The sequence below is a fragment of the Didymosphaeria variabile genome (assembly GCF_027946475.1).
Source record: "Didymosphaeria variabile strain IMI 356815 chromosome Unknown scaffold_1, whole genome shotgun sequence".
NCBI classification, from domain to species: domain Eukaryota; kingdom Fungi; phylum Ascomycota; class Dothideomycetes; order Pleosporales; family Didymosphaeriaceae; genus Didymosphaeria; species Didymosphaeria variabile.
This window is the reverse complement of record NW_026611620.1, coordinates 852,849-869,025: the sequence shown is the minus strand read 5'-3', so window position 1 is coordinate 869,025 and position 16,177 is coordinate 852,849. Positions and strand designations below refer to the sequence as shown.

At 52.4% G+C, this 16,177-nt stretch overlaps 8 protein-coding genes across 8 annotated transcripts; 4 read left to right on the top strand and 4 right to left on the bottom strand.

The window, feature by feature from the left end:
- Nucleotides 1–584: 584 nt before the first annotated feature.
- On the top strand, nucleotides 585–1,363 carry N0V89_000258 (uncharacterized protein; the record flags this gene model as incomplete). Its single annotated transcript, XM_056209082.1, has 2 exons — nucleotides 585–751; nucleotides 805–1,363. The coding sequence occupies 2 exons, from the start codon at nucleotides 585–587 to the stop codon at nucleotides 1,361–1,363; spliced, it is 726 nt and encodes a 241-aa protein (XP_056075904.1).
- A 318-nt stretch (nucleotides 1,364–1,681) lies between these two features.
- ubc8 (ubiquitin-conjugating enzyme E2 H) lies at nucleotides 1,682–2,608 on the bottom strand (the record flags this gene model as incomplete). The annotated part of the gene is made up of 7 exons (XM_056209081.1): nucleotides 1,682–1,821; nucleotides 1,871–2,052; nucleotides 2,111–2,225; nucleotides 2,276–2,309; nucleotides 2,356–2,375; nucleotides 2,428–2,468; nucleotides 2,580–2,608. The coding sequence occupies 7 exons, from the start codon at nucleotides 2,606–2,608 to the stop codon at nucleotides 1,682–1,684; spliced, it is 561 nt and encodes a 186-aa protein (XP_056075903.1).
- A 1,313-nt stretch (nucleotides 2,609–3,921) lies between these two features.
- On the top strand, nucleotides 3,922–5,008 carry ECM31 (cell wall biogenesis and architecture protein; the record flags this gene model as incomplete). Its single annotated transcript, XM_056209080.1, has 2 exons — nucleotides 3,922–4,242; nucleotides 4,295–5,008. 2 exons carry the CDS (start codon nucleotides 3,922–3,924, stop codon nucleotides 5,006–5,008), a joined length of 1,035 nt encoding a protein of 344 aa, XP_056075902.1.
- Nucleotides 5,009–5,407: 399 nt separating this feature from the next.
- Nucleotides 5,408–5,750, bottom strand: atg12 (Ubiquitin-like protein; the record flags this gene model as incomplete). The annotated part of the gene is made up of 2 exons (XM_056209079.1): nucleotides 5,408–5,473; nucleotides 5,598–5,750. The coding sequence occupies 2 exons, from the start codon at nucleotides 5,748–5,750 to the stop codon at nucleotides 5,408–5,410; spliced, it is 219 nt and encodes a 72-aa protein (XP_056075901.1).
- A 1,110-nt stretch (nucleotides 5,751–6,860) lies between these two features.
- On the bottom strand, nucleotides 6,861–8,811 carry DBF4 (Cdc7p-Dbf4p kinase complex regulatory subunit; the record flags this gene model as incomplete). The annotated part of the gene is made up of 3 exons (XM_056209078.1): nucleotides 6,861–6,953; nucleotides 7,005–8,282; nucleotides 8,332–8,811. The coding sequence occupies 3 exons, from the start codon at nucleotides 8,809–8,811 to the stop codon at nucleotides 6,861–6,863; spliced, it is 1,851 nt and encodes a 616-aa protein (XP_056075900.1).
- A 1,075-nt stretch (nucleotides 8,812–9,886) lies between these two features.
- N0V89_000253 (uncharacterized protein) lies at nucleotides 9,887–10,624 on the top strand (the record flags this gene model as incomplete). Its single annotated transcript, XM_056209077.1, has 1 exon — nucleotides 9,887–10,624. The coding sequence occupies one exon, from the start codon at nucleotides 9,887–9,889 to the stop codon at nucleotides 10,622–10,624; it is 738 nt and encodes a 245-aa protein (XP_056075899.1).
- A 1,411-nt stretch (nucleotides 10,625–12,035) lies between these two features.
- On the bottom strand, nucleotides 12,036–13,169 carry N0V89_000252 (uncharacterized protein; the record flags this gene model as incomplete). The annotated part of the gene is made up of 1 exon (XM_056209076.1): nucleotides 12,036–13,169. The coding sequence occupies one exon, from the start codon at nucleotides 13,167–13,169 to the stop codon at nucleotides 12,036–12,038; it is 1,134 nt and encodes a 377-aa protein (XP_056075898.1).
- Nucleotides 13,170–14,273: 1,104 nt separating this feature from the next.
- N0V89_000251 (uncharacterized protein) lies at nucleotides 14,274–15,311 on the top strand (the record flags this gene model as incomplete). The annotated part of the gene is made up of 4 exons (XM_056209075.1): nucleotides 14,274–14,295; nucleotides 14,486–14,570; nucleotides 14,743–15,065; nucleotides 15,124–15,311. The coding sequence occupies 4 exons, from the start codon at nucleotides 14,274–14,276 to the stop codon at nucleotides 15,309–15,311; spliced, it is 618 nt and encodes a 205-aa protein (XP_056075897.1).
- Nucleotides 15,312–16,177: the final 866 nt, after the last annotated feature.

Here is a 16,177-nt window from a genome sequence, read left to right as displayed (position 1 = left end):
TCACCCTGTTGTGGCGATGGGAGCTGGAGGTCGATTGCGCCGGAGGTTCGACTCAGCAGACTACCTGTGTCACAATAGAATCAGCTCACCTGTACTGTAGAGCTTGGCTTTTACCTGTCGGTAGGGGATGCAGGTAAGCGCTAGCCTGTCAAAGTAACACAAACTGCTACGAAAGCAGGTGGAAATGAATACAAGATATCTGAGACGTTCATTTTGAGTTATTAGAGTTCCATGTATGGATGAAGTATGTTGTACCGACTCCATGGAGTTTGCGACATGTACAAACATTGTCTAATACCTACCTATGGTATGAGGTATGCTGATGCTGGGGCAAGATTCAGCACTTCAGCTTGACTCAGCTGGAGCCAGCCACGTCCAGCCATTCGAACCATCCATCCAATCACATTGATATCATTGCTGATCCGCACAGCCCGCCATAGAATGGCTGATACGACAGACAGCAGGTGACAGGAAGTTGCCTGAAGCTTAGATATTCCGTCTAGCCTGGCATTGGTTCTCTCGCTACATTTGCTGGACAGCACGCATCATGAAGTGGCCCTCCAAGCAACACAACATCTTGCGCCATGTATCTATCTCTCAGCAACATTCTTGCAGCTCCCTTCCGGAAGACGCCAGCAACCGAATCTCGGGTGAACATCGTCGATGAGGTAGACTATACATACATCAAAGGCAACATCGAGAGCCGAGGACCATGTCCAGGCCTAAATGCCCTAGCAAATCATGGCTACATGTAAGTCGAGCACATGGAAAAACTTGACAAAAACATTTCTGACCCCACAATAGAGCTAGAGATGGAAAGAACATCACCGTAGCTCAAGTCGATGCAGCACTCAAGACAGCCTTACACATGAGCCCGTTGGCTGCTAAGTCTCTGACAGGTGCTCTCAAGGGGCTCTTGCGAAAGGACGGCACGTTTGACCTGGTAGACACACGGCGTCACAACGTCATCGAACATGACTCATCATTCACCCGTCTTGACTTCCACCAAGGCGACAACTACACTTTCCAGCCACAGATGCTGGAGGACATGATCAAGGACGCCAACGGCGGTGATGTGACGTTGAGGTCCATGGCTAAGACCTTCATTCGACGAGGAAAGGAGAGTCGAGAGGCCGGCGCACCGAAGCTGCCGCTAAATTTGTGGTTTGTGCGTGTTTTGCAGTACGTCGGTCTTATCAACTCAGCACAGACCGGTGGAAAGCTGAACCGGGAAATCTTGGAGGCCGTGTTCGTAGAGGAGAGGTTCCCGGATGTGATTCTCGACAATCCAAAGCCACGGACGGTTCTTACTTTACTGAGCAATGCTCTGGGAATGATGTATTGGGTTGTTGTTGGGCCATAACGGCGAAGAGGACGCTTTCAAGGATGGAGTGGAAACACAAACTTCGTTTCTACATACACGTTGCAGGAATTAGCTCTTCTATCTCACCTATTGAGAATCCTTCCATCCATACAACCATCCAGAAACTATGTTGCCAAGAATAGAACACCATGAACAGAATCCAAAACCCGCAAATACGTGGAACCGATGAACTGGGGAATATGATGCAGCCGGTATGAGTAAAATGAGCGCCAAGATGCGCCTTGAAGGTCCGTCTGTGACCCAATGTAAAAACAAACGAAGAAATAGCTATGTGTGCAGTTTGCGTGAAGTCAACGCCTAGATGTCCTCCATGTTGCCTGCCGCCTCATCTTCGTCGCCCGACTCGTAGCTGCCGACGGAGCTCATCTCGTCATCGTCATCGTTGTCCTTGTCCGAGTCTTCAGACGCGTCTTTTGAAGCGTACTTTTGAACGTATTCTGTGTATATCAGATTTGTGTCCTACGCTTATTGAAGTGCCCTACATACCCTTGACCTTTGCGTCATAGCTCTTCGGTTCCCTCATCAGTAAGGCGGCGGCTTCTCCGTTTAGAGGGTCGGTCGGATTGGGGTATCGCAGTAGTTGGGGAAGGAAGACTTCGAAGATGTTGATCATATCGTACATCGGTGACCATGTCTGGTTGATGACGTCCAAGCAGACTGACCCTGAGCTGCGCAATCATCAGCCGTTGCTATGGCAAACCAAAAATACAGTATGATCTGACTCACAGCTCGTCGATGTTGGGATGGAATATCCGGTTTACAAAGCCGATGCTTGGGCTCTTGTAGGGGTACTGATCGGGTAGCTCCACATGGATCTTCCAGAGACCACCCTGGAAAGGTGCTGCATCCGTTAGTCTCTCTATTCTGCCTCAGACAAACGTTGTGACGTACTCTCTTCCGGACCCTTGAACCTTACGTAGAACTCCTGCCTGTTGTTTGTCAGTGATCATGCGAAGCATCGGATTTGGTACGGCAAGCGGCGGAACGAACACTTGAAAAGCGATTAGCTGAGTCTGCGAGGTTTGAAAAGGAGGGTAGCCTACTATTGTCATTGACCAGCGTGACCTCGTAGTCGCTCATCAACCTGTTTAGTATCAGTTACTATTCGAGAGTGTGGCGTAAACAGTGATCGGCCTACATCCTAGTTGTACGTTAGCATCCGCATCCGTAGATCTTCAGAGCCAGAATAACATACTTCATGACCTGTACACAGGGGAAGACCATTCGTCAGCACTCTGAACATCTTGACCAAAGCAGGCCACGTCTGGGGTGACCTACATCCGTCTCGATTCTTCGCTTAGGGCTACTCATTGTTGGCAACTTTTGACGGCGCGCCTTTATGTGAGGTATGTATCGTCCGGGTGTCGTCACGGTGGTTGAAGGACGCCCCGGTCGTGCTGGGTCGTGGGCTCGGGCGGCGAGCGGAGGTGGAGGAAGAGCTGCCTGCGGGGCAATCGATAACGACGAGGGGCCGGTTTGCTGCGTCTGCAGTTGGTCTGTAGGCGGGGTTCCTCAGCGGCGCTGCTTGCGGTTGTAGGGAGTGTTGCGGGGTGTGGAAACGGGCGGAGATTGTGAGTACTGTGGTAACAATGAAGCGGACAAAGCTGCAGGTGATGTAGGAGACTGGGATGGCCAGGAACGACGCTGTCAAGTGTGCAGGGTAGTCACGCTCCGGCGCCGGCTATTGCCGACTTGTCGATTCAGCGCCACTGCAGAGGCCGCCGTGTCACGCGTCCCGCATTTGGGTCTAAGTCGATTGCAACCCGTGGTAACAATCGCAAGACGTCATCTTGGGTGCATGTAATACAGAGAGGTGATTGCCTCATTTGGATGCTGAAGCACGTGTGATCTATGACACCTGGACTTGGGAGTGCACCATTTTTTTTTTATCTTCCCAACTCCCACTTCGAAAGAAAGCAGCTCTTTAGTTTCTTGCGAATTGGGCTCCTTGTTCCCATGGTCGTCAATATGTCATTCTTTGGGAAGTGACCACCTTTGTCCGTTGGAGTCGTTCAACAAGCCGGCGCCGGTCGCTCACCGTAGTGCATATGCGGCCAATACCCTTGACCAAGGGCGAAGTACCTTTAAATGGTATCTGGGTTTGAAAAGCGTCCTTGTTATCAAAAGAATAGAAATGAACACACCAATATCTCTCTACCAGATTGACTGCTCTGGTTGATAGCAGGGTTGATGAGGCTTACCAGAGCCGAACATGGATAGCGCGTCAGCAGGGGTGTCAGGCTGAGGCCGAGGTCTCGCTTCGCTTGGAACATCCGCTCCACCAGGAAGCTCGAGTATACTGATGTCTACTGCGCAAAAACCATCACAGCTTGAATAAAAGCGCCGCCCTCGGCCCAAGCCATGGCTTTTCCCCCTTGCCGCCTTTCTCTCCCTCGGAGTCTCACCATAATTCCCGACTAGGAAAATACCGACCCCTCCACGACCACACCCCGCTGTCGCGTGCCAACATGAACATACACACAAGCACGAGCATGGCTTTGAGGAGAGCGGTTCGCCCCGCTGCCTTGTCGCCGTCGATGTCGCGACCCATACTGCCTACCATCACGGTCCGATTCAGCTCACACTCGCCCTTGGGCGCACCGCCCGCCAATGCCCGCAAGCCCGTCACCATCAATACGCTCCAGAGCCTCTATCGGAAGAACGAACCGATCACCATGATCACCGCCCACGACTTTCCGAGTGCCCATGTCGCCGATCATGCCGGTATGGATATGATATTAGTTGGGGATAGCTTGGCCATGGTCGCGCTGGGCATGGAGGATACTAGTGAAGTCTTGATGGAGGAGATGATACTGCACTGTCGGTCTGTGGCTCGCGCGACCAAGGGTGCTTTTACAGTATGTCTCGTTAGAGTCTACCACATCGGTCAACATGCTCACATAGCAAAAGGTTGGTGACCTACCAATGGGCACCTACGAGATCAGCCCCGAGCAAGCCCTCGCCTCTGCCATCCGCATGATCAAAGAAGGCCGCGTCAAGTCCGTCAAACTCGAAGGCGGAAAGGAAATGGCACCCACCATATCCAAGATCACCTCAGCCGGGATACCCGTCCTTGCCCACGTCGGCCTCACCCCTCAACGCCAGAATGCCCTGGGTGGCTTCCGCGTCCAGGGAAAGAGCACCGCCTCAGCGCTCAACCTGCTTGAAGACGCGAAGGCTGTGCAGGAAGCTGGCGCATATGCCGTTGTTCTCGAAGCGGTCCCAGCTGAGGTCGCTGCCCTAGTGACCAAGAAGCTCAGCATCCCGACCATTGGTATCGGTGCTGGAAATGGTTGCTCAGGCCAGGTGCTAGTGCAGGTAGATATGATGGGTAACTTCCCGCCTGGGCGCTTCCTGCCCAAGTTCGTTAAGCAGTACGGTAATATTTGGGCGGAGGCGATGAGAGCTATACAGGAGTACAAGGCGGAAGTCAAGAGCAGAGCGTACCCAGCTGCTGAGCACACTTACCCCATGTCCCAGGAGGTATTCTCTGATTTCGAGCGTCAGGTCGAGGGAAAGCGAAAAGAGCACAAAGCTGAAGCGGAAGAGGGGAAGGCCAGATCAAAAGAGGGGAAACCCGAAGTACCCGAAGTATTCGACAAGCTGCCGAACGTCCCCTCGTAGGGTCCTGTGGTCTTGGGAATGTATACGTTTGGAGTTTGTTGTTAAGCGTTTGAATACCCGCACTTTTCAGCAGCGCAAGTTGCTATTTTTACGTTTCGCCAGTTAGCCTTGACCAGTGTCAGTTGAAGTAGAAGTATAACGTACACACCAGTCTCACGACAAAGATGGAATGTAATTGAAACATTTATTCGTTACGTACTTATGCGACGTCTGCTCATCACCCCGATCGGAACCTCTGCAGTGACATCATGGCAGGGTCGCTGCGGCCCCTTATGCGTCACGACTGAAGGTATCGTTCCCCAGTCATCTTTCTACACCTGAAGTGTAGCTATAGCTCCTTCATGAACGCCGCGCTTTCTCCATGATCTTCAAGTGCAACAATCCTCTTTTCCTCCCCCGTCATCCAAATGCCGGGCTAAGCGCATACCCCACGTACAGTTCCTCCTTCGTTCCCTGCTTAAAGCACTGTCTCTTGTTAGCCTCACCCACTTCTCACACCATCCAAATTCATCTTCTAATTAGAAAAGACTTCGCGTGCTTCCACAAACCACATTACAACACAACACAGTAATCATAGACGAGCACTTACCCTCCAAAGATTCTCCACGCTCTCATCCAACGCCGGCGAAAAGACGTTTCCAATATAGCAAAACACACTCTCATGCGGCTGCAGCTTGAGCTTATTCCGGATTTGCCTGACAACCACTTCGAAGCGGTTCGCCGCCGTCATCATGAAGACCATGGTGGGCATGCGCGGCGCGGAGCCGATGGCGAGGAGATGAATGCGCACTGCACATCAATGTCAGTGTGCATTAGTCTGCTTAGATTCTAGAAAGAAGAGCGAAGAGTAAAGAGTTGAAGATTCAATGATTTAAGACACGTGCAAGGCTGTTAGTGTGCCCATGGTGTGAAACTCGCCTTTCTGTACGCTTATTTGTCCGTCAGTTGCTAACGCCTGCTTTGCATCCACCGGCAGAGTCGTCAGCATGGTGGATGCTGCCATGGTAAGGGGTGCTTCGGTTGGGCCATCATCTGATAGTGCAGGTGAGACCCTTTGAGCGGGTGAAGGTGGTTGGGACATAGTGGTTGCTGAGGTTGATGAGGTGACGTCGTTGCGTGGGTAAATCGGATGGGTGTTGGATCCGTCGCTTCGAAGTATTTCTTACATAAAGGCACAAGAAATTGCGTATATGCGGAGCTCAAAGAGTGTTAAAGTCGTGACTCGGAGTAGGACAATCCAAAGGGTAAGAGAAGTTGCGGACTAGAGGTCAGTGCCTGACCAACCAGAGCCCCGCACTCTACCCGCACCGCGAACGCAACTACATACGATCACTGACGTCTGCACAGTAAGACAATCAATGATATCCACTCTCGCATTGATATGTATCTATATCTAATACGATAGCGATAAATGAACTAGCCTCCAGCACGCGTCGACAACCATCGTCTCCAAGGATATATCCACAATTCAGACAACGCCTAACGCTCTACAGACGCTCGCGGTGAGCACCACCGCCAGACCAGCCGATACAAAGGGAAGTGGGATGCAGTAGGTATATACAACGATCCATGCATCGTAGCCACCGTACGGGACTTCGGACTATGCCGCTTAGGAAACAACAAACAAGCCATGCCCCGATGTAGGAAAGAAAAATGCGCCCCAGAAATGCTGCAGGTCGCCGGAATGCTGAGTAACGGGTATTCGCAAAATAAAATGATCCTTGCGCCCGAAGGCTGCGAGAAGTGAATAAAGGGTAGGACGAAATTATGTCGTGCGTATGCCGTGTCGTGGTTTGGATGCCTTGGGCAATGTAGGTCTTCGTGTACGTTCGTCGTTTTTGAAACTTTTGAATCATTCACGGGTAAGCTGGGCGAGAAGCTGATCAAGCTCCATCCAGTTATCGGCCGTTACTGCGAACTTGCGATGCTTGCGTGATACAACATGCTGTACAACGGGTTAGCAAACCGGTGAAGGTGCTGTTCAAGGTGTACGTACCTCATCAAAATCATTGAACTTCTCTCTGCAATTTTCGCAATAGCCAGGCTTGAGCTCCTTCTCGACGGGCTTTTTGCGACGCAATGCTACAGCTTTCCTGACTTTCCTCTCCTCATCGGTATCCTCGCGGACTTGTCCGAGAGTTTCTTGAGCTTTGCGTTTGGCAGCACGCGTGGGCTGGGGGTGGTCTTGGTTCAATGCCGCCCGTAAAGAAGCATCGCCCATAGTAGATGAATGACCGCTGTTCACAGATGGTGCGCTGTTCCTCTCCAGAACCTTTCTCTTCAACTGATTGACCTCTTTGCTATTGCCAGCGCGGGCACCGGGTGCTGCAGCTGTAGACGAAATCATCTGAGATTGGATAGCGGACGTGATGTTCGATTGGTGTAGGCCAGAGGCCACAGGTTCGCCGCCAATGAATCGTGGCATAGTACGCAGGCTAGCCTGAGCACTGCCGAACATAGGAGGGATGCCATCTCGCGTGGTCTGAAGAGCCTTTGGAACCCCGGCACACTCAGTGTTTTCTTCCTTTATAGGAACGGCAGTGGTGGTGTTGCTACGCCGGGCGAGGTTAGGATTGTCTCCCAGAGCACGTTTCTCGTCCAGAGCGGCCGTGACAGCCCTTGTGCGCGGAGCAGCGTTCGCCATCCTCCGTGCGTGTCGTGCGTCCTGCTCTTCGATTTGCTGTCTACGAACGGCTTCGCGGTCCTCGATAAAAGGGCACTTATAGTTTCCAGAAACGCGGAATTGTGGCCATTTGCCATCTTCTTTCTTCTGAACCTTGGAGTACTCCCGGACCATGACAGGGCGCGTCAACTCATCCATATCGTGGATGTAGATGTAGAAGCCGCGAAGGGGAATCATGTCCTGCGCGGCCACAGAGTAATCGCGGTCCATCGGCCGACTAAGCTTCTCTTGCTCCAACAGCTTCTGTAGGTCACGACGAGCTGTCGGTTGCAGCGCTGTGGCCCCATTACGTGCAATGTATTGTGTCACATCCTCCCCAGTAGCAGTGTTGAACATAGTATCAAGCATACGCTGAAGCTTGTCAAGAGCCCAGATTTTCATTCCCAGGTCCTTGGCCTTATGCAGTATGTCTCCACCACCAGTCTTTTGGATTTCGAGAGCATTGTCGAAAACAGATCTCTTCGATTCGAGCTGAGCTGGGTTTACGGTGCCCTTAGCAGCGATCGACGAGCTGGACGAATCGAATTCGGGTCCAATGGGACGAGCGGTGATGACATGGGTGACTTCACGAGAGAAGAACTTGGCTTCACGCTGGGGTAATGTTAGCGACATACGGCACGGAGAGGGATCGTGAGCGTACGGAGCCTAGGATCTGCGCCTGTCTGGAGACTTTGGATTTGATGTCATCAGGAACGCTCTCGAACCAAAAGACGAACTGCGGGAAGAGTTTTCGATAGTGTCGTTGCCAATTGCGGATCGTCTCGAGGTTGCTAGCATTAACCTCGGGGCCTCGTGTGTTGGGTCGAGTGGTCCTGGATGCCACCTTCTGCTCGCGTGCCGCTTCCAGCTTCTTCGTAAGCGCAGTCGGTGGAGCAGCACTCCGGCGAACGAGCCCAGAGCGACGTGCGTCTGCATCATCCTCTACCATAAGCTTCTTGGCGGGTGGCTGACCATAGGTGAGGTCGCGTTGCTCGCTGGCGTGGGAGCGTTGACGCTTGCCGCCAATGGCAGTCGCGCGCATGGGCGAGTTTGTGGCATTGTGGAGGTTTGCGAGGGGGACGCGACGGTTGGCCATGACGTCTACGACCTGGGGCGAGGGAGGCACAGCTACTGCTGCCATGCGTAGCTGAACACCTGGGTGTGAGGGCGCGTGGGAGGCTGGGGGTGGAGGGGCAGGTCAGAGTTTCCTAGCTCTTGACGCGACGTAAAGGGCACTTCTGTTCTGCTTAGCAACGCGCAGCAGCCATGCCGGCTTCGAGAAGCTTGTGAAGGTTGTGCGAGGGGCCGTCGAGGCACGATTGAGTGAGCGGAGGGCGAATGGCAGGGCTGGGGTAGCTCTGTCTTGGACCGGATGAGAGCGAGTTTGTTGTGGCTGGCAATGCACTCGACCCAGGACGCGAAGAGCTACGGGACCGTGCTCGAGCTAGTGCGCGATGCCTGCCCCAGCAACGGATCCTTGCCGAAGAATAATAACAAGGTGGGGTCCCTCCTGTTGTTTATTCTGGTGCGAGTGCGTGCGTTCCTGGGTGATTGATGATCTTTCTTCTGGAACATGGTCGCGAGCCTCCGCTCCAGAAAAGCTATCGCGTAGTGCCGCATGCGAACCGTGGGAGGGACGCAGCTAGTAGAGCGCGCCATGCTTCCAGAAACGCGTGCTACCGACGCATCTCAGACACTCCACATGTCGTCACCCAAGACATTCACCAAAACAAATGTGTGTTGTCTATGTTTGTCTACAGCCCTACAGCTCTGCAGGAAGTCACAACCTTTGTCCAGGAACCGCGCCTTCCCCAGCAGTAGACCCAGACTGTCGATGTTTTGTTGTGCTGGCGTGAGGTGGGGGTAGGTAAACATGGCTTCCAACAATTCGAAGAAGCTACAACGAGTAGTTGAATACACATATCAAGTGTCTATGTACCATTTAGCACCTTGGCCTCACCATGGCCATTGCTGTTGCAAGAGCTGTGTCCATTTGTTGTGTCAGTATAGTCTTGATGGTGAGTTAGAGATAGTTCGAGAAGTAGGTGAAACCTCGCATCTAATCTCCATACACTGGAAGAAGCTTCAACCGCTCGACCAGCTTTCACTCGAACATACTCCTATGCCCTTATAAACACGCAGAGTTTTTTTGCGAACGCCTCATCACCACCCAGACACACTGCCCTCGCCTTCAACTTCCAAACCACGGCGCAAACATGGCAGATCGGAACTACAAATCCTACCAACTCTTCGGCCCGACCAACCGCCTGGAAAGCAACTTGCGGAAGGGTGACTACTGGACTCCAAATTCAGAGCGTGTGCCTCGCCAAGGCAACACAAGCAGCGTCCCTGCAGCCCCGTCGAACGCGCACGACAACCCCTACATCGACCAAAGCACAGAGGAACATGGAGAAGGTGGCCACAGACTCCCTATCGTATACGACCGCGAAATTGAAAGCCTGATAGGACGGACTATCCGCGCCTACCGTCTCGTAGTAGATTATGAGCGGGCTTGTCCAATCGGCCGCCGCTGGATACCCGAGCACATCAGGATGATCCAAGAAGCGGGCAAGTATCTTGAATCTGACCGTGTCGTCCTAAACAGTTTGCGCGCGACGCTGGCTCGCGGCGGTGATGCTGTTCCTGTTGGCAAGATTCGCGCAAATGCACACGATCTTCGCGACTATTGCCGGGAGATCTTGGAATTGATCAAGGCTCATGAGCAATTCCCCTTGATTGATGGTCGTGCTGTAGGTGTACAGTTTCGAGACCATTTTGCAGAGGCTGAAGGTGTTAAGAGTATTCAGCATGACGCTAGTCGTGAGCGGAGCGAAACACCTGTTAGGCTTCGTGATCGGAGTTCTCTTGCGCAGCCTGACAAGTACATCGGTAGCGGACGACGTGGAGATGGACGGGGCTTTGGTGGCGGATACGATTCATGGCGACCGACATGAGATCGCTCTCTGCGTCTGGGTGCTAGCGCGCAACCCACAGTTTGCGTGCCAATTCGTTCCTTTTAAACGTTGGGATCGGCGATGTTCGCGGTACACTGGGAACTCCTTTTCGGGCTCGGCTTGTCAAGGGGCTTGCGGAATGTTGATAAGGCATTGGTGCTCAGCGAATGTGTCAGCAGCTGCTGGACGTGGCAGCATGGTCAACGATTGCTGAAGTGTTAGTCTTGAGCGGCTAGTTAGGCGCATAGAGAGTCACTATAAGTGTGAATGCAAGGCGTGGTGTCACCAACTATGGTTTAACAAATGGGACTCTGTAGGAACAATCATGGTTCAGTCAAAACAAAGAGTGCCCATGCATGCATTCGATACTAAGGAGAAAGTACAACCCACAGTACACAGCGGCCGAAGGTAAGTCGGACTTCTGGCGGCAACACCTCCTGTGATTGATCACCGACGATACAGTATTATACTAGAACTTTAGCCATTCATTGTAGAGCGAATTACCCTAAGTTAGATGATCCTATATATTACTTGTGGACCATCTTGACGACTAGCTGGTTTGCAATTCAGAGAGAGAGTCTGAGTTTTCCCTTCGGCGTCTGCGGTAGTAGGCCCCAGATTCCCGAACTCGCTCTTCCCTGCGCTCTTCGCTCCTTCCTCGTTCACCCGCATACAAGGAACGAGCGTCCCTCCACCCCATAATGCAACACTTTGCGATAAGCGCAAGGCAATATCCGTACGTGTTTTGGTACCAAAGGATCTCTTTCAAAATTGCTGTGGCCGGTGAGCAACCAAAGTTGGCATCAGCGTTCAGCGTGGCAGGGTAGGGCTGAGCAGGGCGCCTCCGCTAAGTATTATACGAATGAGGGGGCGCGAGGCCACGGGTCGCACAAACGGGTGCGGGATGCGAGACTGTGGTGTTGTGGTGCTTTATAGCGAGGCAGATTTGGGTAAGAAGGCTGTGTCGTGAGGGGTATTCTGCGATGGACAAGGGACAGCACGAGCGATGGATTTTGCGCAGCATACACTAGGTGCGTGTTTGATGGGGTTTGCATTGTGATGCAGCATTTCAAATGATAAGAGACTATCTTACATGCTCTAGCTATGTAGTCCTCCGCGTGGGTATGCCTAGTGGATTACGTGTTGAGACCGAACGCCCTGTGTCCTGATGCATGCCTGTTTGACCGAACGCCGTAGATCTCGGACCCTTGACGGCCCTCCGTCATTTCATCGAATCGTTGAATAAGTGAAAACCATACAAAGTATGAATACATTTTTACAGACAAAGGAAGCAACAACAAAGAAAAGAAACCCAAGCAAGAAATATGTCGATGGGCTGGAGAATAGTGTAAGCATACTGGCGCACAAGCTTGCGCCCACCACGATAGCAGACAATGTGCTGCTGATCGTCCTATCGAAGGACGATCTTCGAGAATTTGTGCGGAACGTCCTTGATCGCTTCGTTCCAGGCATCCTCGTGAATACGTCCAACAGCCACTCTCCTTGCAAATGCTTCTTGAACGGTACCGTTGTCTAGCGTCTTTGCTTCAAACTCTTGAATCAGCATGACGTTGTACATCTTCCATTCGCCTTCGTTGTTGTAGTCCTCAGGGTCGCCAATTTCTTCCTCCTTCAAAAACTGACCGTCCTTCCAGATGGGGATTCCAGAGGGGTGAGAAATATTGCTCGGATCCTTGCTGAACGTTGACTGGACGCGACGATTGACGGAGAGCAAGACGTAGTGCAGCTTTCCTTCCTGCTGGTATGAGGCGATTTTCTTTTTATAGTCCATGAGAACACCACATGGGCGATCTTGAGAATCAATGAGCCCAGTACAGAGCAGGGGTAGCTTGTCCTCGTCATAAATCTGTTCCATCTTGAATGCGGATGCATCAATCTTCTGTGCAGTGAAACGTAAAGTATCGCACTGAGTTTTCGGTTGCTCGGGAGCCAAGAGATGCAGACCACCTGTAGGGTACTCAATCCGAGGGTGCTGCTTTGAGTCCAGGCCAACCTTGAGCGGCATAGCCCGATTCAAGATCCTGTATCGCTCTGGTCCAGACTCGGGTCCAAGCTCGAACGAGGTGATCTTCGACTTGAAGAACACTTCTGCCTGTCCCCGCCTCCGGACGTCAGGACAACTAGAAGGATCGAATGGGAAGTTTACAGCGCCATTCCATCCTTTCCAACTCCAAGACGGCTCTGACGACTCCCCGACAGACTTTCTGGTCATATCCCCGGCTGGGCACCATAACAAAGCAATGTCGAACAGCGCTTCCGGAAGGTCACTGACAAAGCGGCCACCTTCCACGTCGCAAATTGTTTTTTGAATCTTGGAAAGTTCCTCTGCTGAAAAGTTGGAATTTCCCGATACTTGGTTGGTAATGAGTCTGTTGTATTTTTGGAAAGCATCGAACCAGCCTTCTACTTGTTTGAAATTCTCTTTCCTTAATATTTTGTTTTCTTCCTCGACCACTGAGATGATGGAAGCTGACCTCGATCTCGTGAGGTGTCTGATCCATTTGCCAGGGGATTTCGAGGACATGGAGCGAAGGGAGCGGGAAGTTGAACTACTTCGCGATCTTGTCGGCTCCATGGGGGAAAGCCATCCACCAGAATTACCGGTAGAAGGGCGTTGATCAGGCTGGGGAGTTTTGCTATTTCTTCGAGGGAACATACTCGAGACTGTAGACAGACTTAAGCGCGGCCGGAGATATGGAGAAGAACCCCGCGAGGGTGGGGGATCGGTAGCCATGACAAGTAGCGACATAAGTGTACTGGATCGAAGAGAATATCTGCAGGTGGCCCGTTGCAGTTGTTCGTGATGATGTGGTAATGTGTCCAGTACTTAGCGGCAGATTTCAGGGTATGGTGAGACAGCAAGAGGCCCGGTGAGTCTGGGGGTGATGCGTAGAAGTGCGAGGTGCGCGGTGACTGTAAAATAGCAGTCACCGCCTCGCCGCCCAATGTGACTGCGCCTCGCTGTTGAAATGCCTCGAACACTGCCGAAGATTCAGGAGAGACGACGCTGATGGGGCAGCGCAGGAGGGACTTTGACGCGGAGGTTCGAAGGTGGCTGAGCACAGGTCACAGTCTGTCAGGCAAGCCTGGCCCACGAGCAAGCCCCTGCATCGCTAGAGCCACCAAAGTCATCCTTAACATTCTCGTACACAGTAATATCTCAATTCGGGCATGCCTTGCGTACGAAGCTTCGTAAGTCCGCAACTTTCGGTCTTCGGGCGACGACTCGGAGCGATGACACAGGTTTTGCTGTAATGGTACTATGAAAGACAGTGTCACAAAGGCGATGCATCATATCCATGCACAAGATAATGAAGCTTCCGATGATGCGAGTCTCAGAACAGAACCCGGCCCGCTGTTTCGCGGACGAGGTGTCGATGATCGATTCGACGTGGGGCAAAGCATCGTTGCGCGCTTGCCAACGCGCGCGCCAGCAAATGTTCAACGGTCGGCCAGTGATGGCATACCTCGGCCAGAGAAGACTCAAATGAAGGTGGCTGAGGACTTCCGAATCTTCATCGATTGCGATAGGGCACACGAAGAAAGTTTGCCCGAGACGTGTGATGCGTGATCAAGGCACTCGCCACCGCTCAGCCACAGGTGTGGCGCATGCTAGCAGAGTCGACCAATGACACGAACGCGGGGTCACCGTACGCGAAGTGGGAGGCAGCACTGGCGACGCGTCGAGCCAGCTGCAGCTTCAAAACCCACTGCTTCCAGACTTTTGTTCGTCAAAGTCTGCGCGCACGCAAGCCGATCAATACACCATGTCTGGCTACGAAGGCAAGTAGCACTGCCCTCGGCTTAGGAATCTCCGACCTTGAACTGACGATGCCACAGTCGAACACAACATCCCCACCAAGGAGGACAACCCCGAGCAGCCCGCGCGCCGACCTGATCTCAGCACCTTCTTCTCCACGCTTGAGTAAGCAATGTCGGGGCACAAAGTGGGTGTTCATGCGCGGCGATTGTCTCAGACTCCAGGCCTTACATCTCTAAGTCTGAGATCTTCTGAGATCGGTAGTTGGCTAGAACACCTACTTCACCCCCTTCTCTGATTTGTGAACATTACACTGACTTTGTACCCCCACCTCTAGGCTGGTCGATACCTCTGACGCGCAAGCACACCACAATGCCCACGCGGTACCCCAGCCTGAGAATGTAGCGGCTGCATTCCGGTTGCTCGCCAACGCTTTTGACATGATGCGCGGACGGCCTGCGGACGAACAGGGCGACCACACCACCGGCGGCGATGATCTGCTAGCGAGCATGATTGAGCAGCTGCGGCAACATGCGGATGATCCACCGACCGAGTTAAAAGGCGTCCCAGACAGCTTCTTGGACGAGCTGGACCGTGTGCCGAAAAAGTCGCTGAAGCCAACTGATACTTGTCCCATTTGTGTGAATCCTTTCCTAGAGGGTATGTGGGCATATGCGTAAGTATGTGCTTATTGCATGGCTGACATACTTTTTGACAGACCAGTATCCGTTGGTTGTAGAGCTTCCGTGTCACCCAGATCATCGCTTCGATCTCGATTGCATCAAGCCGTGGCTCAAGCTCAACTCAACATGTCCCCTTGATCGTAAGGACCTTCTGAAAAAGAAGAAGCCACTACCGCCTCCAGCGGACGACGACGAGGAAGAATACGATGACATGTACGCTTGAGGAGCTAGGGTCAAGTAAGGTCGAATTTGCATCGGAGCCTGAGGTGCCAATCTCCTTACGAGCATGTTGGGTTCGATTTATGTGCACTCATCGCGGAACATGCATGCGTCTCTTTTGACGAAAGTTCCCAATCCTAAACCTTGGGTATGCATCAACCTTGAAACGCTCCAGGCACTGATGCTGCAGTGCGTAAGCAGTGGATGCGATTAGGAACCTGGCCGACTAGTATCCTACGTAACATACGCCGTAAAGACGTTCCTCGTGTTAAACTTAGCGAATCGCGTATGACGAGTCACCCGAGTGACCGGCAGCAGCTTGTCCGCATTAGTCCATCCATACAATTCAACACCCTTCACCATTCCGCCCGCCAGTAGCTTGGCAGGCGAGGATAATGTTCCATGTCTCTAAGTAGGCCCAATCTGCGTAGACCTGGCCCAAATCAATGCTGAAGGCGCATCAATACAATCGGCACTTGCTACATTGGCGCACGCTAATCGTGGTCCATTGTGAATGTCAGAAAAGGACGACTAAGTCCGATCGGACGATTCAGTGCTATCGTGGGATTACATGCGACCAGAACTTGACAAAGTGTTTGTCGTAAGCAACATCCTTCATAATCGCGGGTAAGAGCGCGATTACTTAGGTCCGCTTCCGCTGCTCGGAGGCGGAACGACCATGACCACATGGCCACTGCACGATAGCGGCGATTCTGCAGCGAAGTCTAGGAAAGTAATCTTCCCTAGGCGTGACTACTGGAGGAAGTTGACTACGAGCTGGGACACACCCGGCAAATTCCATTAGGGTTAGTTAGTGATGAATCTTGGTGATTACGGACACTGGAAACTGGCTTGGGGTCACGCAGTGCT